This window comes from Capra hircus, chromosome 16 (genome assembly GCF_001704415.2).
Source record: "Capra hircus breed San Clemente chromosome 16, ASM170441v1, whole genome shotgun sequence".
NCBI lineage: Eukaryota > Metazoa > Chordata > Mammalia > Artiodactyla > Bovidae > Capra > Capra hircus.
In genome coordinates, this window is record NC_030823.1 from 58,523,650 (window position 1) to 58,546,293 (window position 22,644).

The 22,644-nt window shown below is 46.8% G+C and overlaps 1 protein-coding gene across 3 annotated transcripts; it reads left to right on the top strand.

Annotated features, from left to right (window-relative positions):
* TEX35 (testis expressed 35) lies at positions 904-21,433 on the top strand. Of its 3 annotated transcripts, none has more exons than XM_005690917.2 (9): positions 904-1,021; positions 1,731-1,781; positions 2,433-2,501; positions 3,418-3,474; positions 4,140-4,199; positions 9,196-9,260; positions 9,489-9,678; positions 10,014-10,057; positions 10,327-10,653. In XM_005690917.2, exons 1-9 carry the CDS (start codon positions 983-985, stop codon positions 10,385-10,387), a joined length of 636 nt encoding a protein of 211 aa, XP_005690974.1. In that variant the 5' UTR covers positions 904-982; the 3' UTR covers positions 10,388-10,653. The 3 variants fall into 3 exon arrangements, with proteins under 3 accessions (XP_005690974.1, XP_017916134.1, XP_017916133.1); XM_018060645.1 differs by lacking the exon at positions 10,327-10,653 and adding an exon at positions 11,034-11,345 and having other exon boundaries at positions 983-1,021; XM_018060644.1 differs by lacking the exons at positions 904-1,021; positions 1,731-1,781; positions 2,433-2,501; ... (1 more) ...; positions 4,140-4,199; positions 10,327-10,653 and adding exons at positions 7,522-7,641; positions 16,834-16,883; positions 20,648-21,433.

Below are 22,644 nucleotides of genomic sequence, written 5' to 3' on the forward strand. Positions count from 1 at the left end.
GAATCAGCTATAAGTATACATATATCCCCTGCTTCTAGGACCTTCCACCGCCCCCCAACCATCCCATCCCTCTAGGTCATCGCAGAGCACCGAGTTGAGCTCCCTGTGCTATCCCTACTAGCTGTCTATTTTACACACAGTAGTATATGGATGTCAATCCTAATCTCCTAATTCATCCCACCCTCCTTTTCCCACCATGTCCACTTGTCTTTTAAACACAAATCACAGTTACCCTCAGAACGGCCTCAGTAACCTTCCTTGCCCATCATCCAGGATTCTCACCATTCACAGTCTACTTCTTGTTTTTTGCCCTGACTCTCTTCCAGGAGGGTAGAAAAACGAGGAGGAAGAATGGAGTTGGGTGGAAGAGGGGAGAGGGGCAGGGCCAGCTGTAAAGTCAGGCCAGGGCATCAGAGATCATCCTGCCGAGACTGGCTCCAAGAGCCCCGGGTTAGCACAGCATGGACACCCTGAACTGCAGAAACTTCAGGGCACCTCAACCCAAAATAGCTTCAGGCTCAAGGAAGGGCCAGGAGAGGAAGTGAGTGGTCTCTGAGGAGAAGCTCATTGTTGAGGGCAGACGCCTCCTCCTGGTCTTGGGGGTGGGGGGACGTCCTGCTGGGGTGCGGCCAACAATTTTTCCTTCTCTAGGGTGTGCCTTGTGCTTGGGCCATACAGGCTGTGGTCCTTCAGGTGGACTCTGCAGGGGGTCCCCCTCCGCCTTGCCGGAGGGAAACTTCACGGCTTTGGAACCTGGCCTGAAGTCTCCTTCTCAGTGGCCAGGACACCCCAGGCCCGTAGCTGCAGTGACACTCTGGGCCGGTGTGTAGGTCCTGGGCATTGTGACCTCAGCTGTCGCACCCACAGAGAGGTGGTGGTCCTGCCTGACCTCGGCCTGTAAGCTGCCTCGGACAGTGGCCTGGTCACGGGGGCCCGTCGAGGGGAGGTTGGCAAGTGGAAGAACACTCTGGCCTCCTCCATCATGTCGGCCAAGAGGGCGGAACTGAAGAAGACAAGCCTGGTAAAGGGGAAACGTTGAGTGCCCACTGGGTAGAGGCGGGGGTGGGGGTACAGAGAGCCCCCAACACACCCTCGGCTTTTCCTTCTCCCTCTGAGCACGAGGTAGCTAGCTACCTCAGCCTGGAAGGAGGGTGGGGAATGGACCCCGGGCCTTGAGGTGGCAAGAACTTCCCGCTAGGACAAGGAGCACTGAAATGGCCCACCCCAACTCCAGCCAGGCCTACCTCTGACCTGCATGTTTAAGGGATAGAAGAAGCTCGTTAAGTAAAGGTAATTATCACCCACAATTTAAAGATTAAGAAATAAAGGCTCCAAGAGACTAAGTAACTTGCCTAAGTTGACACAACCAGTGAGGTGGATGGCTGAGACTAGGATTCCAGTCTGTCTGTCTACCTCCAAAGTCAGTGCTCCTGAAAAACTACTTAGCCAGCTTCCTTCAGTTATCTCAAAGTGCTCTTCCCAGTGCCCCCACCCCTGCCCCCCAGCAAGAAGAGGGCAGCCTGTTGAACAGGCAGGTTTTAACATGACAAAATGTGAGTTGTCTTGGCTCAGGAGCTGGGGGTGTGTGGGCCTGATCTTGAGTGCAGTTGGACGGGCAGGGTTGAGTCGGAGGAGGGTCCTCCCCAATTTTTCCCAGTCCTCCCCAAGCTTCCCTAGTCCTCCTCAAGCCTGATACCTGGCAGCCTGAATCCCACCTTCCCTCCCTGCAGAGCAAGAACTACAAGGCAGTTTGCCTGGAGTTGAAGCCGGAGCCAATCAAAGTAAGAAGCTTTTTTGATGCCCTCCCAGCAGCCAGGCCTGAGACCCCTGGGGAGGTGACTTGGAGTCAGGGGTCATTCGCCGATCCTGGTGGCCAAGACTTGTCCCAGGTGCTGGCAGATACACGAGAGAGAGAGAGAGAGAGAGAGAGAGAGAGAGAGAGAGAGAGGGAGCACTCTGCGCTCATAGAACAAAGCAGACACATAAATAAAAGAGGAAAAATTCAGTAGTGTTACCTACGATACAGGGGATTGAAATAGGAAGCTGAAACTGGGTGGCTACTGTGTGTCTAAGGGGGCTGTCAGAAAGGCCTTCCTCAGCCTGGAGAGGACAAGGCTCCGGCCGCTGGAGGGCCAAGGATGAGCAGCAGGCCTGGAGGAAGCCACATGCCCAGAGGCCCTGGGGCGGGAATGAGCATGACTGCTGCGGGCATGGAAAGCTGAGGCCCAGCGGACCAGGAAGGGAGTGGAATGAGATGGGCTCAGACAAAGGAGAAGGACTGAGGGAACTCTGCTGCTGGTGGGGCCAGGCCACCAGCTCTCACCTCTGCCCAGGCCCGAAGCGAGGAGCTGAACCTAGCGGGGGATCTCCCTTGCCTCTTCTGCCCACACTGGCAATTTCCAATATTCCGTGTTTCTGTTTTCAACCAACAGACATATGACTACAAAGGAGCTAAACAAGAAGGGCCATTTACCAAACCAGGAGGGACAAAGCAGCTAAAGGTAGTGTGGGGACGCTGGAGGCAGCGGGTTGGACCAATGCAGTGAACAGGTGGAGCCGACAGAACAACGTATGGGGCAGATAAACTGCTGGCACCTACAGCCCCGCTCTGGCCCCTGACTTCACTCCTGCTTCTACTTTAAAATTATTTCTGGCTTAGAGAAAATTTTCCCCAAAAATGGTACAGTGAGTTCTAGTGTACTCTTCCCCCAGATTTCCAAATGTTGGCATTTTATCATGTTATTTTCTCTTTTTATCATATTCATATATGTGTGTGTATATATATATATATATGAACCATTTGGAAGCATGTGGTTCTCCCAAATTTCAGTATACATTTCCTCAAAACAAGATCACTCTCACAGCCATAGTACAATCATCCAAACATAAAAGTCAGGAGATTCACGTTGATACCGTTCTCATCTACAGGTCTTAATCTAATTTCCCCAGTTACTCTGCCAATGCCTTTCATAACAAAAGTGGAGATACATTTTTTGGTTTGGGATCCAATTCAGAATCACACCTGGCTCCCAGTTTCCATGTCTTTTTTCATCCGGAACAGTTCTTCGACCTTGTATTCTGGGACACTGTCAGTTTTGAGGATTACAAATCATTTATTTTGTAGAATGACCTCAGTCCAAGTTGTCTGATGCCTCCTTGCCATTAGACTTAGACTGTGCGATTTCGGTGGTCACTCCACAGCAGGGAGTGTGTGACCTTTCCAAAGTGCATCAACATCCGGAGGTACAGTGCGTCCCACTGTACTATTTTCTTAACAGCATCCTTTCCTTCCTCCCTGCTGGGAATGATCTTCTGCTCCTCTTTTGGCCATGCCCCAGGATCTTTCCTTTCCTTCTTTTGACTGTCTCCCTTCCATCCAAGACATTTCTTTACTCCTTCTCTATTTTATTTCCTCAGAATGAACTCAGGGAAGTGAGGGAAGAGCTGAAGGAAAAAATGGAGGAGATAAAACAGGTAACAGGATGAGACCTCTCATGGAGTAAAAGGGTGGTTTCCAGGAAAATGCAACACTTAACTTTGAATAGTGAAGGAATTCGGAAATTGCATTAAAGAGCAATCCAACTAACTGAGCCCAAACTCCCTAGAGTGCTTGTGTCAGGCAGCTTAGGTTATTTGTCTCTTACATGTCTGAGGCTTAAATCCAATTTTTGAATGATAAGGGCTCTCTAAGGTGTCTCATTGATTAGGATGGGGAGATACAATCTTAGTAACAGAGTGAGAGGGGCTGACTTGGAATTTGGAGGCAGTCAGGGACCAATTTCTCCTCCCCTGAGCAAGCTGCAGAGTGAGAACTCTTGTTTCTCTGATGAAATCACCTATAGCATATTTGTGAACAAAACACTCAAGCAATTGTAATTGAAGCTGTGGTTTGAGTTCCACGTGGCAGCCTTACAATGGCCAGATCCAAGTTATGCTCAGGCTGCTGCTAGTGGTGACTTGGTGGTACATGCATTTACCCTTCACAGACTCGGGAAGAAGTGGCTTTAATAAGTCATTATTAGAACATTCCTTAAACTTTATCAGCTCATTCCAGAGGAGCAGATACAGCACTTACCTTAAAACTCTCGAAAGACAACTCCACAATCAGTAATGTGCTGTGTGCCTTTCTTCCTCACTAGATAAAGGATGTAATGGACAAGGATTTTGATAAACTCCAGGAATTTGTGGAGATTATGAAGGTAAGTACTTATTGAATGCCCTCCATGGGCCAGTACCGTACCAGGAATCATGGAAGGAGAAGCCAGAGCCTGCTCTGAAAGTGCTTACAATCTAGTAAGAGACTCAACCTCTATTGCATAAATAACAGTTAAGTACCAGAATCCGCTTGCTAATGCTGGAGCCAAGGAGATGCAGGTTTGATCCCTGAGTCAGGAAGATCTCCTGGAGGAGGAAATGGCAACCCACTCCAGTATTCTTGCCAGGATAATCTCATGGACAGAGGAGCCTGGCGGGCTACAGTCTGGGGGGATCTCAAAGAGTCAGATGCAACTGAGCATACAGGAGCCATGCAAGTACAAAGTGGAATGATGACCGGTTGTCAGGTAACTAGGAGTTTAAAGACATGAGAAGCGGATGTGGGCTGGGGTAACCAGAAAGTCATTTTAGAGAAAGTGAGTCTTTTCCTTTTCCAGTATTTATTTGACTGCATCGGGTCTTTTTTGCGGCACACAGTATCTCTTTAGTTGCGGCACGTGAACTCATAGTTGGGGCATGTGGGATCCAGTGCTCTGACCATGGATTGAACCTGGGCCCCTGCATTGGGGGCGCAGTGTATTAGCCATTGGTTCACCAGGGAAGTGCCCTAGGGAAAGTGAGTCTAAAAGTTTGAAAGTTGAATGCAAATCTATCCAAGAGTCCAATAAGGTTATTTTTGAATTCAGTAATTACTGAAAAGATTATCTAGTTTCTAGAATAGCAGTTTTCAAACTTTGAGTTTCAGAATCAGTGGGAGCACTAATATTAAGAAACAGAACTCAGGTCCTTGCACCCTGGGGTTTTATTCATGTTCCCCAAGAGAACAACCAATGTATAAATAGGAAGGCACTGGCACCCCACTCCAGTACTCTCGCCTGGAAAATCCCAAGGACGGAGGAGCCTGGTGGGCTGCGGTCCGTGGGGTCACTAAGAGTCGGACACGACTGAACGACTTCACTTTCACTTTTCACTTTCACGCATTGGAGAAGGAAATGGCAACTCACTCCAGTGTTCTTGCCTGGAGAATCCCAGAGACGGGGGAGCCTGGTGGGCTGCCGTCTATGGGGTCGCACAGAGTCGGACACGACTGAAGTGACTTAGCAGCAGCAGCAGCATTTACCTATAAATTTTTCAAGAGTTGTAAAGAGGCATTACCCTTACCAGACATTAAAATTCATAACAAAGTCACAGTAATCAAATGAAGGTGGTACAGCCCAAGGATAAACAGACAAATGAAATAAAGCAGCATAGATAACCCTGTAACAGCCTCTCTGACAGGGATCACTTCTGTGGATTAAGTCCATGTACCCAGGCCCTGGGCCAGATGAACTGAATGAAAACCTCCAAGCTGGGGCACCATTGCTCAAAATGCTCTTACATGATTAAGCTGGTTGCTTCTGATGAGAACCAGGTCCTTAGCACTTCAGCTGTAGTTGTTAACATTGGCCACACGTTGGAATCACCTGTACTGTGGTTTTGAGTTGCCTCTCTTTACCGCTGGCTGCACCCCATAGCAGTTAAATCAGAGGTCTGGGCATTGGTAATTTTTAAAGATCCTCAGTTGATTCAATTGTATGCTCACAATTGGGCAACCACAGCTATATAAAATTTAAAATACAATAAAGATGATTTTTAAAATTATCAGGGAGAAGGACAAGATTATTAATATTAAGAATATTTAAATGATGAAATATTCAACTATAAGAAATAATGAAGTAATGTCATTTGCAATAACATGGATGGACCTAGAAATTGTCATACTTAGCGAAGTAAGAGAGAGAAAAACAAATATCATATTACTTATACATGGAATCTTAAAAAATGTGACAAATGAACTTTCTTACAAAACAAAAACACAGCCACAGATGAAGAAAATAAACATGATTACTGGGGGGAGGGGTAAGTTGGGAGACTGGGGTTGACATATACATACTACAATATATAAATGGATAACAATAAGAAACTATTGTATAGCACAGGGAACTCTTCTCAATGTAATGACCTACATGGGAAAAGAATTTTAAAAAGTGTGGATATATGTTTATCTGAGTCACTTTGCTGTATTGCAGAAACTTGAATACAACATTGTAAATCAACTATACTCCAATAAAAATTAAACAAAAAGAAGAATATTGCCTGATTATATAAGAGGAAAACTTAACTCAGTTAACACTATAAACTGAAATAGTCTATAACGTGAATTAAAAAAAAAAAAGAAATTGTATGTATTTTACTGGATGGTCTAAATATAATTACAATGAAAGAAATCATAAAAGAAATACTGACATGTTAACAATACAAGAAACTTAAAAATCATAATAGAAAAGCACCATACACATAATTAGAAAGTAAACAACAGTTCGAAGGAAATAATTTTCCACAAATATGATTGACAGACAAAAGGTTTTTATCTATAACATATAAAACTCACACAAATCATTAACAGTCAAATAGGAAAATGGGCAAAGGGTGTATGTGAACAATCCACAGATTAGAATATTACTAAAAAGCAATAAATACAAAGTTTTACCTAATGAATAAACAAACACAAATGAAAACAACTTAGGTAATTGCCACATTCAAATAAACCAAGTTTTAATCTATGACAATTACAAATCAAGATAGGAATGCTCTTTACAGCTGATCAGAGTACAAGTTTGTTCAAAACTGAAAAGGAATTTAGACAATAGGTATCAGAAATATCAAAACCCCATGACTTATCAACTCCTTGACTTCTCAGAATTTAACCTATGAGAATAATCAGAAATGCTTTCATGGGTACATATAAAAAGATGTTCATCACAGGATTATTTATAACAGCAAAAAATGGTCAACAACCACAATTTTCAATAGTAGAGGAATAGTCAAATAAAATGTGATGTATCTATTAACACATAATGAAAATTAACTATAGGAGACAGTGTTTAGAAAGAATGTTTATAATGAGAATTTAAAAAAGCAAGATGCAAGCAATAATGTACAGGCTGATCACAACTAGGTGAAAAAAAAATAGGTAAGTAATTATATAGAAAAAAGACTGGAAAGAAATATACCAAAAGGGTTAATTGCTCTTATCACTAGATGATGAGATTAATTTTCCCTTTTATATTCCTCTGTATTGTCCAATTTTTCTGCAAAGGGTTGTGCTATTTCTGTATTAAAATGCAAACACAGTAAGTGTTTTGTTAGTGGGTAGGGCTGGGTATCACAAGGCACAAAGGAGGCTATTTCGGGCACGGGAGCAGCTTGCACACAGCATGGAAGCAGGAGGAATGCGAAGCTTATCACGGTCAGTGGGGAGATCAGTCATAGAAGTGGGATCATTGGGGGAAACTGTGAGAAATAAAACGGAGTGGGCACAAAGGCGATGGATAATGAAGGCTTTTGAAAGACGGGCAGACAGGTTGGGACTTGGTTGTGTAAGCGGTAAGAGGCCTCTGGAGATTCTTAATCAAAGAACACGCTAGCAACAGCACTTCAGAAAGCTGAGTTGGCAGCTGCTTGCAAGGTGGCTGGGGCAGGGTGGGGGCGGGGGCGCTGGGGAGCGGGTGGGGGTCGTCTGGAGCCAGAATATCAAACAGGAAGCCGCATCCCCGCTCAAGGTGAAGAAGGCTGGACCCAGTGTAGGAACAGAAGGAAAAGGGTCAATCAGAACGATACAGTGAAGGGAAAATAGCATGCTTGATGACTGATTCAGTAGGGAGAGTATAGGAGAGGCAAGCGTCCATGATGACACCAGTTTTAATCTGGACGGCGAGAAGAAAGAGATGAGTGACAAGGACAGTAGGGAAACAGCAAATTTAGAAGAGAACACGATGGAGATCAGTTTGAAGTGATGGTGAGACTTCTAAGAAAGCGGAATGTATTGACTCATGTTTTGGACCCAGGGGAGATTTTTAAATATATTTATTTACTTGACTGTGCCAGGTCTTATTTGTGGCACACGTCTTAGCTGTAGCATGTGGGATCTAGTTCCCCGACCAGGGAGGGAACCTGGGCCTCCTGCATCGGGAGCTCAAAATCTAAGCCACTGCATCACCAAGGAAGTCCTTGGACCCAGGGGGAATTTTGACTTCAAGGATATTTTGACTTTACTTATGAATACAAGTATCTTATTCAAAATTTATACAAACATTTAAGTGCTTTTCAAAAAGATCTTTTTTGGGAAATCATTTCCATCCTGACAGTAATTCCTTGATTAATTTTCTACCCCAGATCAGTAAACTCTTCCCAAATCTTTCATTTTTTTATTATTAAAATGATTCTCCTGGAAGCAAATTATTTTTTATTTATATTTTGTGATATTCAATCCAACCCTGTTTTTGTCCTCAACAGATACTATCAGTAATAACTTAGAGTTTCTTGTGACCATCTTAGGGTTTCTTTGTGACCACTATTTCTCTCCAATTTTTCCAGGTCAAATTTTATAGCTCTAAACTTTACCGAGAAGACTTTATTATTATTTCAATTCTTAACAATACATGTGAGGAGCCATTTGCACTATTATCTATTTTGTGTTGACCATTTCTGCCAGGAATTGAGTAAGAGATGGAACAAACACAGATATACAGGATCTGTGTACATGGCAGGGGTCAAACCATTGGAGTCAGAAGTGTCTTTAGGGTCATAAGATTTGTTTTCTTGGTTCCATGATTTTATAGGCATTGAACCAAGGCAGATAGGGTTTCAAGTGTAAGATCAGGTAAAACAGATCCTGGCCTCTGACTCACCTGGAGACTTTGAACCAGCCCCTAAGGATTCTGGCTGTGCTTCAGCTTCATCGTGGAGTGGGGAAGGAGACAAGGAGGGGTGGGCAGCGTGTGTCATGGACATTCTGTGAGCTACCTCCCCCAGGGCCAGTGAGGATTCTTGAAGTAATATGCAGAGGTGGCCTCGCAGTGGTTCGCAGAGTGAAACAAGAAAAAGGGATTTCAGAAGCCCTTCATGATGATGATTCTAGCTTTAATTCTCTCTTGGAAGGAAATGCAAAAGGATATGGATGAGAAGATGGATGTTTTAATAAATATACAGAAGAACAGCAAGGTGTAAGTACGACCTGCCCCCATCTCTCCTCATCCCTAAAGAGTCTCCTTCCTTTTCTTTGCCAAATGTCCTTGAACTTCAGAGGACTCTCAGAGCCTTCAAGGAGCTATCTTAGTTTCTCGTGCCCCAGTGGCTTGGAGTCAAGACCCTCTATGGCCACCCATGCTACTGGTGAGTTCCTTTCATGTTGAAAATTATTTCCCCAATTCTGCCCCTTCCTGACTCCCCAGTCCCTTTAGGAGAGGACTGAAGATGCAGCAAGAACTCAGGCTGATAGGAAAGACAGACACAGACCTACAGCTCCAGCCCAGGAAAATGGATGGAGCTGGTGGAGCACCGCTCTCTCTTCACAAAAAGATGGCGGCACTGCAACAACCAAAAGACCCAATGGATTCCCTTCACCAATGCGACTCCTGCTTTGTAAGTGAAGCCCTCCCCACCCTGCCCCAGTGTTACACCCCTGGTCTCCTGTTCCCCTCTACATCCCCTGGGCTCGCTCTCTCCCCGGGTTCCACTCCTCTCCCAGCCTTGGGATGCCTCCCTAGTCTTGAATCTACTCTGGGGTCTTGCCCTCTAGGACTGGGGAGATTCTGAAACCATGACTAAGTAGGACTCAACCCTGGATGTGCCCGCTCCCAAGTGCAACTATATTGTTCTATCCTCTCCTATAGCAAGACCCGATGAGGTGCCCAGCAGCCTGGCCATCTTGGACCAGGGAAAAATGATCTTTCTTGTGCCGTTTCTGTCCTCCACAGGAGAAATGTTTGTTGTGTACCCCACAGAACAACTACGATCGGGGGTAGGTAGATCCCTGCAAGCCCCTTGTCTCAATCGGGTGCCCAGTCATCCCAAAGGCAGTGCTCCAGGGCGCATTCCCATCAACCCCAGCCTGTGCAGGCTCTGCCCCCACCGCATCCGCCCAGCCTTAGAGGGCGTGGCACTTCGAGGCAGGAGGACTTGCTTAGCCCAGCCTGGGGGCTGCCCAGAGGCCTCTGTGAAGGGCAGGGTGCCTTGCCAGCTGCCCAGCTGACCTCGCTTCAGGCTCCTGACTTTCTCCCCCTATAACAGGAAACTTCCAAACCACGCCTGGGCATCCTTTTCACCCTTGGCGTCTGGACCTGCTTTCTGATTTATCTGTACTTCAACTCCTGTGTGACCGAGGACATAGTTCCAACTTAATGCTGCCTCAGGACCCATCAGCGGCTTGGGTTCAGCCTCTCCCCACTCCTTGAAAGGCTTGCTGCCTTCTCACATACCACCCTGCCCCTGGCTCCTTCCACCCCGAGAGTAAAATCTTCCTTTAAAGCCAAAGCAGGAGTCAAAATATTGAATATCAGTCTTAAACTTGAGTGTGGAAGGAGTATCACTTTTTTAGATCAAAATCAGTGTTTCAGACTCCAGCCTCTCTTCTTGCTTCCTGAAGGTTCAGTGGGAAATCCTTAGGGTCATCCTTAGAGTCTCCACTGCCTCCCTCCACTTTACCTGGTTCTACAGATGTCCCAGGTCAAAGGGAAGGCCCTGAAGATGTCAGATGCCATTCTGTATGATCCCAGAAGTGTGTGTGTGTGTGTGTGTGTGTGTGCGTGTGCGTGTGTGTTGGGCAATGGGAGGAACTCCTGAGCCCCGGATCTAGCGTGCACTGCCTCCGTCTGTGGTCTCATTACCAAGCAGGACTTGAAGATCCACTGTTCATGGGAACTTGCTCCCTTTTGGCGCTCTGAGGATCCACCCTTATTTTCTGGCATGTTTCCTCATCCCCACCCCACCTGAAGGAGACCTTGCCCTTCAGAGGCCTTTAAAGGTGGGGGCGAGCCATTGACCTCCCACTGCCCCATGCTGTGTCCTGCCCGAAGTCTCTCCACCAAGATAAGGGGAAGCCTGGCTGCTGCCTTGATATGAGAACAAAGAAAGATACAGGGAAAATAGGACTTCAACAAACTATCCTGCCATGAGTGAAATTCTTTGGATTCAGTTCAATGAAGGATGCATTAATGGGTTCCACGTTTTGTTTCACACCAGCTTTCTCTTCTTTCATCTCTCTGCTAAGCTGGCTGCTTCAGCTTTTGTAGTTTAGTTGCTAAGTTGTGTCCGACTCCTGTGACCCTATGGACTGTAGCCTGCCAGGCTCCTCTGTCCACAGGATTCTCCAGGCAAGAACACTGGAGTGGGTTGCCATCTGGCCTAGAAAATGACTGATCAAGTTCCTAATGGCTGCATAGTTCTGAGCAGTGCCTTGGGTGCTTCAGATTTACATAGAAAAAAATACCCCTCCCCCAAACACATAGACTTTGCCCTCAAGGAGCTTATAGTTTTAAAGAAGAGATGGTAAACAGAGGTATTAAAAATATGGACTATATAAATAAGTCCAATAATAGTACAACTGTGATGAAACAAATAGATTACAAAAGGGAGAAAGGTGGGTATCACCCTCTGTTCGTTTCCTATTGCTGCTGGAACAGATGATGCATTTAATGGCTTAAGACAACACAAAATTTGTCCAAAATCAGTCCCACTGGGCTACAGTCAAGGCGTTGGCAGGCCTACATTCCTTCTGCAACTCAGAAGAATCTGGTTCCTTGCCTTTTTCAGATTCTAGAGGCTGCGTGTCTTCCCTGGCTCACGGCCCCCTTCCGTCTTCAAAGCCAGCAGCGGCCAGTCCAGTCTCTCTCTCTCTGCATCACTCTGATTCTTTTATTTAAAAATTAATCTATTTTTAATGGAAACATAATTGCTTTATAGTATTATGTTGGTTTCTGCCAAATATCAGCATGAATCAGCCATGGGTATACCTATGTCCATTCCCTCTTGAGCCTTCCTCCTAACTCCTGCCCCATCCTGCCTCTCTAGGTTGTTACAGAGCCCTGGTCTGAGTCCCCTGAGTCATGCAGCAAATTCCCATTGGCTATGTATGTTACATATGGCAGTGTATATGTTTTCACGCCACTCTCTCCTTACATCCCACTCTCTCCATACATCCCAACCTTTCCTCCTCCCCCTCCCTGTGCCCATAAGTCTGTCCTCTGTGTCTGCATCTCCACTGTTGCCCTGCAAATAAGTTCATCAGTACCATTTTTCTAGATTCCATATATATATATATGCATTAATATACAATATTTGTTTTTCTTTTTCTGACTTACTTTACTCTGTATAATAGGCTCTAGGTTCATCCACCTCATTAGAACTGACTCAAGTGCATTCCTTTTTATGACTGAATAGTACTCCATTGAATATATGTACCACAGCTTCCTTATCCATTCATCTGTTGATGGACATCTAGGTTGCTTTTGTATCCTAGCTATAGTAAATAGTGCTCAGGATCACTCTGATTCTTCTTCTGCCCCCTTCTTCCACTTGGAAGGACCCCTATGATTACATTGAGCCCTCCTAAATAATCCAGCTACTCTCCTTAGTTTAAGGTTAGCTGATGATCAACCTTACTTCCCCTTTGCTGTATAACATAACATATTCACAAGTTCTGGAGATTAGAACATCTTTGGGGACTGATTTTTGCCACCAAACAGGACCCCCCCACCCCAGACCCCACCCCTTGACTCCCAAACCTCCAAACACTTGGGAACATTGTATGGCTCAGTTCTGGTTTGGTATAGACCCACAAATTCGATACTCTTTCAAGAGGAACATAGTTCCTCTCCCCTTAAGTGAGGGAGTGTCTGGCTTCTAATGAATCAAATATGATGGAAGTGATGGTGTGTCACTTCTAAGACGAAGGCATAAAGGACGTGTGGCTTCCATCTTGCTCTCTTTCACACACTAATTCTGGGTGAAGCTCACTGCCGTGGGGTGTGGACCCAAGCAGGCCTATGGTGAGTGGCATGTGGCAAGGAGCCGAGGCCTTCTGCCAACACTGGTGTGAGTAGCCCTCTTCCAGCCCCTGCTGAGCCTTGAGAGGACCACAGCCCTGGCCATCGCTTGACTGCCGCACCTCATGAGGAGACAATGAGCCAGAACCCAGAAGAGCTTCTCCTAACTACCTGACCTACAGACACTGTGAAATAATAAATGCTTGTGGCTTTAAGTTGCTAGGTTTTGAGGCAATTTGTTATACAGTGAGAGAGAACCCATGTGCCAGTCTGAAGAACTGAAACAAGGTCATCAGGGAAACAGCTGCCAGGATCAGCTGGAGTGCTGAGTCTTCTTTGCGCAAATGGCCGTTCAGTGCTAGCCAAGCCCCGAGGACTGGTGGCGTGGTCTCTGCAGTGCCTGTCCCTTGACCCTTTCCAAGCTCCCCTGTGTCCCAGTTTCACGTCATCCAGCTCACAGGCAGCAGAAGGCCAACACTGTGTGTTGGGGGACAGGTCTGCCTGGCTGTCAAACAGCTGTCGTGTCTGCCCTTGGGAACAGGCCTTCAGGGAGCCACAGCCTGTCATTCCTGCCGATGCTTCCCGTGGGCCAGCTATGCTGGTGAGCTTGTGCTCTTTCTGTTGGTTTCAAGGTCACCTCATCTGGAAGGGAATAATGCTTAACCTATCTCTTCTCTGAAAAGATGTGACTCCTCTTCTGAGAACAGAGCCTCTTGTGGGGAGGGCGCGTTTCCCCGACCTGGGCCACCACTTCTGCTTTGTGCTGCTGCTGCTAAGTCGCTTCAGTCGTGTCTGACTCTGTGCAACCCCATAGATGGCAGCCCACCAGGCTCCCCCGTCCCTGGGATTCTCCAGGCAAGAATACTGGAGTGGGTTGCCATTTTCTTCTCCAATTCATGAAAGTGAAAAGTGAAAGGGAAGTCACTCAGATGTGTCCGACTCCTCGCGACCCCATGGACTGCACCAGGCTCCTCCATCCATGGGATTTTCCAGGCAAGAGTACTGGAGTGGGGTGCCATTGCCTTCTCCGCTGCTTTGTGCTTCAGGACCCAATTGATCAGAACAAGGTGGACAGCAGACTCAACTTGCCCAATTGATTCCTGTCTCTGGGAATTTGAAATTGGAATTTGGGGAGACTCAGTTAGCCCCCAGAACTAGTCTTGTAATTAGGAGCTGGGGAGGCATCTGCCACTATTAAAAAATGAACCGTTTTGCAGAGAGAGAAGACTGAACACAGAGGAGCTGAGAAAAGGGGAGACTCGTGCAGTTCCGGAGAGGGAACAGCAAGTACCACCGCCTGGCCTCAGCCTTGCTGGCCTGGTGCTGGCCCCTGGCTTGGCTTCTTGAGAGTCCCCAGACCCTTGGACCACAGCGCCCATTTCTGTTTAAGCAAAGTGGCTTTTTGTCACCACCCAATAAGCCTGAGCTAAGGCCCCACGGTTAGAAGGAATCTCAGAGAGTGGTCAGATCTTTTCAGTTTACAGTGAGGCTTCTGAGGCCAGGGAGGTGCAGAGAAGTGCCCTCGGCCACACAGCCCATGTGTAGCAAAGCCAAGATCAGATCCCAGGTTTTCTGACTTCTGGGCTAGTGCTCTGTAACTCTCTCTGGCTGGTTGCGTTTCCAAGGGCAAGGAGATAAGATCAAAGGAGGAACAGATCTCAGGGTCAGCTGGCTCTGGACATAAATCAATGGTGTGGCTGCAGGTAAGTCACATCACCTCTCAGACTCTGTTTTCATCTGGAATGTGAACCTAACCACATCTAATTCAAAGGGGTATAATGAGAGCTAGGGCTTCCACGGTAGTTCAGCTGGTAAAGAATCTGCCTGCAATGCAGGAGACCCCAGTTCCATTGCTGGGTTGGAAAGATCTGCTGGAGAAGGAATAGGCTACCTATTCTAGTATTCTTGGGCTTCCCTGGTGACTCAGCTGGTAAAGAATCTGCCTGCAATATGGTAGACCTGGGTTTGATTCCTGGGTTGGGAAGATCCCCTGGGGAAGGGAAAGGCTACCCTCTCCAGTATTCTGGCCTGGAGAATTCCATGAACTATATAGTCCATGAAGTCGCAGAGAGTCAGACACAACTGAGAGACTTTCACTTCACTTTCAGTGAGAGCTAAGTGAGAGTATATGTGGAGGAGTTCAACTCTCAAGCCCAGACTTCTCTGACAACAACGATGACGAAGTCAGAATTGCCTTTCCCCGATTAAAAAGTTTCAGTTCTCCATCGCACTTTCCCAACACCTGGACTGACTCCAGTCAGAGTGAGGTCTGCAATTAAATGAGATTTCATCTACTTCGTATTAAAAAAATAAGTGTTTGGAGAGGAAGTATATATTAGGAAATGAATCAATAAGAAATTATTGGATGATATGGGGATTGAGACTGTTCTAGAGGACAGAGTGGTCCCTTGTAAAGCAGTATCCTTCCTTCCTAATCTCGGTGTCTGATTTCCAGCAGAGTGAAGGGCAAGCGGCTCACCCCAGCCCACCCACAGCTAACAGGTGCTGCAGCCCCAGGTCCTGACTCAAGGCGTCGCCAGAGAAACAGCCGGGCAGGCGGGGCTGGGCCCAGAAGGAGGCCAGACTGTGTCATCCTTTCCCATCACTGCCCTGGGCCCTGGTGTGACCCGCACTCACAGCCTGCCTTCTCCCTGGTCACAGGTTGCCGCCAGCCCCAGAAGGGGGGTGAGGGTGGGTTCAGGCATCCAGCACCGTGGTCAGGAGCCCCTACTCTCCCAGGAGCAACAGGTCTGAGCATACGCATTTCCATGGCAATGAACTTCCCACCCACCTTCCTAAGTGTTCCTGTCTGGTTTCAGGGGTCCCTAGAGCCTCCCTGCACCCTCTTCAGTATTTGAAAGGTGACTTCCCCTCTGATACGTGTGACCAAGGTGACTCTGGTACTTCCCTCTATATTAGAAAAAACAAACAAACAAACAAAACAAAAAAACAAAAAAACACAACCAAATACAATCCAGACCTTACTCAGAGATTGAACAATGGATCTGAAAGCCTGACCCTAATTCCAATCCTAGAGGACCCAGAAGATGAAGGATGGGCCTTCAGCAGGTGGTGAAGCAAAATGGTGCAAAGTTCCCCACCTGACACTTTAACACCAATATCAGCTTTTAAATGTGACCAAGAAACGTTCATTTTGTTTTTTATGGGTGATGTGTCTGTGGGGAGATGAGCAACTCCAGGATGAGTCTAATTCACACAAATATTTCTGAGAGCAACTTGGTGATATGTATCAGATACTTTAAAAGATAGGGAAAAAATTACAGATGGCTGCCAGGATTTAGCTACAAGGATACTCATCATGGAGTCATTTATGACATGTATATATTTAAAAATCAGAAACAACATAAATGGACACCAGTTGGTTAAATAAATCGTGGTACATGCATAAAATGAATGCTCTGCTGACATTAAGAATAATATGTTGTTGAAATATATTTAAGGCCATTGATAGTATTGGTGTATTACATAGTATTAGAACATCATCCCGTTTTTTTGGTAAAAAATTTATGTGTGTGTGTATGTGTATGCACATAGAGCCTGCATGAACTGAAGAAACTTAGAAAGAAATATACAAGAATAGAAGAATAGCAGTGGTTTTCTCTGAGCAGTAAGATTATGACAGTTTCTGATGTCATTCTTTGTGTTTATCTATAATCTCTAATGTTTCTACAAGGCGCATGCATTATCTGTATAATAAAACTAACAGCTTTTCTTTCTTTTTTTTTTTTTTAAGGAAGAGAAAGATGGCCCAGGAAGGACCCTTACGAATAGAGACAAAGTCAGGTGAGATCTCCCCACATCCTTTCTGATGAGAAGCACCTTGGATCTTTCTGTTTCCTGGGAGTGGCCAGTGAATTGTGCCCTAGCCAAGCATTCACGCAGAGGAAGGGGGCAAATGGACCCCACTCAAAGGACAGTTCCAAAGGAAAAGAGGAGGGACTTCCCTGGTGCTCCAGTGTCTAAGACTGTACTCCCAGTGCAGGGGGCTGGGGTTTGACCCCTGGTCAGGTAACTAGATCCCACATGCTGCAACTAGGAGCTCTCATGCCACAACTGAAGATCCTGCATTCCACGACTAAGACTCAGTGCAGCCAAAAAAAAGGGAGGGGGGATAATAGGGAGCAAGATGAATGTGGGTAGATGTTTACAGCCGTGAATACATACCCTCCCACCACTGCTCCCAGGGGTCTCTGCACCCCACCCTCCTCTTTCACCTGAGCCATCACAGTGCTCTGGGAGTAGAGGAGGATTTCCCACAGTCCATCCCCAACAAGCCAAACTTGTCCTTTTAGAATGTCAGTTAGATCGTGCTGCTCTTATGCTCAGAACTTCCAGCGTTTGCCCTTTTCTCTCAGAGAACAATCCGAAGTTGATGCTGGCAATGCCCTCAAGGATGGACCCTGCTCCTCCCCACTCATCCCTTACCTGTTTTTCTCCCCTACCACCTCTGGGCTCGTCTTTCTTCTTCACACACACCGTGTACACTCTTTCCTCAGGGCCTTTGCACTCACAAATGGTCCCTCCCATTTCTTCAGCTAGCCACGTGGTCATCCACTCAAACTTACATTTTCTTTTTTTCATTTTAAAATAGTCTTTATTACTTTAAATTAAAAGTATTTGCATACACTGAATTTTGGAGATGTACAGTTCTGAGTTTTAACATATATTGGCTTGGCCAGAAAGTTCATTTGGATTTTCCCCATCTTACAGAAAATCCAAATGAACTTTTTTTAAAAAATTGGAGTATAATTGCTTTACAGTGTTGTCTTATATACATATGTCCCTTCCCTCTTGAGCCTCCCTCCCGCTCCCCGCCCAGGTCATCTCTGAGCAACAGCTGAGCTCCCTGAGTTATACAGCAGCTTCCCGCTAGTGATCTGTTTTACACACGGTAGTGTATATATGTCAGCGTCAGCTTCCCAGTGACACTTTCCCAGTCTGCACAAACAACAGTATGCTCACCCTCTGCATTCCTTATCCTCCTCACTCTCCTTTGTTTGCCCTGCAGCTCACTCAGCACCAGCTCTCATCCTATCCATTTCACTTGTCTGTGGTCTGTCTTCTGCTCAAATGTAAGTTCCTTGAGAGCAGAGATTGTGTTTCTGTCACTGCTCAGTGTGGGGCCCATGGCAGTGCCAAGGGCACAGCAGGCAGTTGACAGACACTTGCCGGATGGACACATGAGTATAAAGACATTTGCCATGTGCTGGACACTACCGGCTCTGCACTAAGAACTTCACCTGCATTGTTTCATTTTATTCTTACAACAACCCCATGAAGTCATTCTGTCTTTCTTTCTATGAGGTCACATAAACGGTCATCTTCCCTATTTTGTGCAGGATGAAGCAGACTCAGAGAGAGAAGGTAATGACCATAATCTGTCCAAGGTCACAGCATAAGTGGCAGAGGTGAGGTCAGAATTCTGCCTGAGCATTCTGATGTCAGGATCTATTTCCTCGACACTCTTGCTTTCCCTGTGTGGTCCCTAGACCAGCAGCATCAGCATAAGCTAAGAGCTTGTTTGGAATGCAGAGTCTCAGGCTATATGGCAGACCTACAAAATCAGGACCTGCATTTTAGCACGACTTCCCAGGTGACTCCAGTGTGCTCTAGTGTGAGAAGCCGTGCTGTGCCATCAGCTGTATAGAAAACAGGGGGCTTCACTGAGCAAGGGGCTGCCACAGTCTGGGTTAGTTTGGCCTTGGGATCTCTCCCTCTGCCCGCTACCTTCCTACCCAGGAGCTCTTTAGTGTCCACCTGGCTTTGCAGGGAGCCACGATTCATGATGAGTACAGAAAGCTCAGCGCCAGCCCCTGTCCAGGGGCCAGTCCTGCTGTGGGCAACTTTGGTTCTCCCTCTTGGAGAAAGTCCTCTCAGCTCACTCAGACAAAACCACATGCGTGCCTCTTAAAAGCAAATGAGAGAGCCTGCTACTATCAGAGATACAGCACTGAGCCTGGAGCAGAAGGTGTTTCCACCTGACACTTAGGCACTGGGGCCAGGGAGGTTGTTAAAACCAAAACCTGCTTTCAATTAAATTATTAATGTCTGGAGCCCACCCTGACACTCATTTTTATCACCAAGGGCCACTTTCAGTCTTGACATTCATGAAGAATGAGCCAGTCATAAAACCAGAAATCCTCATTTCCAGTCTTGCCCAAGCCCAATAAAAACAAAAGTAAACATTATTAAATATAAACCCAGATATGCAAAAACCGCCTATGAAAATACACCAGCAGAGGGCGCTGTGACCCCATCAGTCCCTGCCCACTGACCCCATTCCAGAAGCAAAAGCTGCAAAGATGCAAGAAAATAAATCACATAAGATTAGGGGTCTGGATCCTGGGTCCCACCCTGGCTTCACCTTTGGAATCTTGTGGGAGCCCAGGGCAACAGAAACCTCTGATCTGTGCCTGCAGGAAAGTCAGTGGTCACTCAAATAGGGATGGGTTCCAAAAGTCCACCTCCAGATCTGGCATTAGCAACTCAAAATCAAGTTACTTTCATTCATGCTTTTATTCCCTTAACCAGCACTTGCTGAGCACCTGTGATGAGCCAGGCACAGGGCTAGACCATGCATTTTCCCCATCAAGTGATGCTATAACAACAGCTAGATCCTGAGGCTAAAGCCTTTTAAGTCTTTAATAGAGAGGAAATAGAGCTAATAAGGTTATTTTCTGTTCCAGGGGCAGAGGAAAGGAATAGGGGAAGGGCAGTGTGGAGGAGAGGAGAGTAAGCATGGGAAGAGAAGAAGAGAGACAAGTAGGAGCAAGAGGACCCTGGGGAAGAGGAAGGGAAGTTGGCTTCCAGCCCCTGCCTGGTGCATATAAAATATAACCTTAAGGAGTTAGTCTCTGGCTTCCTCCCATTTTCCTTTCTAGACCTTGACTTGGGAATCTCTCTAGAGCCTTGGACTGCCCAGGGATCCTGCAGCATGCCCCAACCTGCCCTGCCCACCACGGTCACCATGATCCAGGGTTTTCTACCCTCCACTCCCAATCCACACCCCCAGGCTTGCAGCTGCCCTTGTCAGCTCCGAGTTGGCAGCTGAGTCATCCATTAAACTAACACACACTGACAGGCAGCAGGTTGGTCCTCCCAGGGACATTGTGCGTCTTTTCAAGAAGACCCAACCAAATCCACCTCTAGGTGGTAGATTCCCAGACAGTGGGCTGAAAGGACATGACAACTTCAGGCTGTTCGTGTCAACTTCAGGCTGTTCGTGTCAGGGGTGGTATTCTGAAAACAAAGCCAGAACACCTGTTGGGGGAGGGCGGGGTGGTCTCACACAATCTCTTAGAGGAGCCGGCAGGAGGGACTGCTGGTGAGGGTGCTGGTATGGAAAAGTCATTGGCAAGTCAAGGATTTGCAGGTCAGTGATCCATCGCTGAGCAGTTTTGAGTTTTGTGACTGTGACGTGTGTGTGTGTGTGTGTGTGTGCTGGGATGAGACTAGAGAGAGAAGGTCTGCAGGGCTGGATGCAGGAGAACCACTGAGGCAAGAGCAGGGTCCTCCCAGAGCTGGGGCCTCTCTGTGGTTGACGGCAGGCTCGGCCTCTGCAAGGGCCACCTCCCAGGAGCACCTCCCAGTGGAGCACACTCTGAAGATCCTGATGGCAGAACAGGAGGCTGCATTGCCCGCTGCCCCTTCTCAATTCCCTGCTTGTGGGAGACCTGCTCAGATAGTCCTGCCTCTCTGGAAGCCTGGGTTTTCCCAAAGGGCCTGCTGGTGGGAGGTAAGTGGACACACAAGGGGCGGGAGGGACGGTGACAGGACCATGGCCAAGAGAGACTCCCCCACGGCAGCCACTGGCCCTGCAGCAGGCGTCACCAGGGTGCTTGGTGCAGAAGCTGTCCTTCGGGATGAATCTTGGGCATTGGGCACATTGCTTCCGTGCTTCAGCTGCCCACCCCCAATCCCATGGCCTCCCGGAGGATCCCAAGTCAGGCTTGCTGTTGCTCTGGAAGGGTCTGCTGGCTGAACAGGAAGTGAAGCACTGTGGGAGGAAGCCTGTTTGCTCACCAGGCCTGGGTACAACAGGAAAAAGTGGTATGTGTCCACAGAAGGACTTAAAGCTGATGTAAAGCCCTGCCTGGTTTGCTATGCCTTTGATAAGGCTGCTCTCACCACAGGGCACATTCCCCCGGTTTTACCTCTCAAAGCCCCAGCCATTGGTGGTGACAGAGGTCAAATTAGAGGTTCAAGGGAGGGTTCTAGAGTGCTGATAATATCCTATTCTTGACCTGGGTGGTGGTGATACGGGTGTGTGCTATGTATAAACATTTATTCATCAAACCGCAGATGCTAGATGGTGCAGCTGCTTTGGAAAACAGTTTGTCATTTCCTCAAAAACTTAACATGGAGTTACCACTATGACCCAGCAATTCCACTGCTAGGTATATTCCCTGAAGAATTGAAAATACATGCTATACACACACACAAAACGTGTGCATGAATATTTATAGCAGCATTATTCATAATAGCAAATGTTCATCAGCTGGTGATGAACAACAAAATGCGATCTGTCCATACCACGGAATATTACTCACCCATAAAAAGCAGTGATGTACTGATACGTGCTATGATATGAGTGGACCTTGAAAGCATTCTGCTCAGTGAAAGAAGCCAGTCACAAAGGACGACATATAGTGTGATTTTATTTATGGTAAAAGTCCAGAATAGGCAAATCCACAGAGACAGAAAATAGATTGGTGGTTGCTAGGGGCTGAGAGAGGGGGGAAGTGGGGAATGAGTGCTAAGGGATACGGGATTTCTTTTGGGGGGTGATGGGAATGTTCTGGAATTACACAATGGCAATAATTACACATCTCTATGACTATATGAAAGACGGTTCAAGTATACACTTTAAAAGGGTGAACTTTATAGTGTGTGAATTGTATCTCAAAAACTGGATCTTGTTCTCCTTGATCTACGAATGTTACACCTTAATTTCTTTAAAAGTTGAAAAGTGAAGATGCCACTACTCTGTTGCTATGTTCCTGGCTCTCAAGAAAAGTCGCTGCCAAAATGCCGCCTCCTCTATGACAGCTCCTCATCCCTGCTCTGAGCTCCTTCAGCGCTTAGTCCTGACGCCCCACTAGCTGCTTACTACTTGGAGAGCCTGGCCATTCAGAGTGCAGCTGAGGACCAGCACGCCTGCATCTCTTGGAGGCTTTTTACACATGCAGCATTTCAGGCCCCTCAGGCCCGCTACATCAGACTCTGCCTTTCAAAAAGATTGCCAGGGAAGTCACATGCACATTAATGTTTGAGGAACACTGCTCTGGCCGGCTTCCCCCAACCTCCTCCTCCTCCATCCACTGCCTACACCTGAAGGTTCTTTTTGTCTCTCCCCACCTGGTGCTCATCAACATTTGTGGATTCAGTGCTAGTGGGCTCAGAACTAAAGTCGATACCTACTCTAAGACCAGGATAGAGAAACTGAAATCTGGGGACACTTTGGTCAGATAAAAAGAGTACCTAAACTCTGCACATCCAAAGCGAGGTCTCCAAATACCGCTTCCCACTGAAAGGCACCAGGACC

What these genes read in the sequence shown, in the direction of transcription:
- TEX35 (XM_018060644.1), top strand. Translation starts at nt 9,199, where the DNA reads ATGCAAAAGGATATGGATGAGAAGATGGATGTTTTAATAAATATACAG. An exon ending in CAGAACAACTACGATCGGGG is followed by an intron (nt 10,058 to 16,833) that starts GTAGGTAGATCC and finishes TTTTTTTTTAAG; the next exon opens with GAAGAGAAAGATGGCCCAGG. An exon ending in ACGAATAGAGACAAAGTCAG is followed by an intron (nt 16,884 to 20,647) that starts GTGAGATCTCCC and finishes GGTTGACGGCAG; the next exon opens with GCTCGGCCTCTGCAAGGGCC.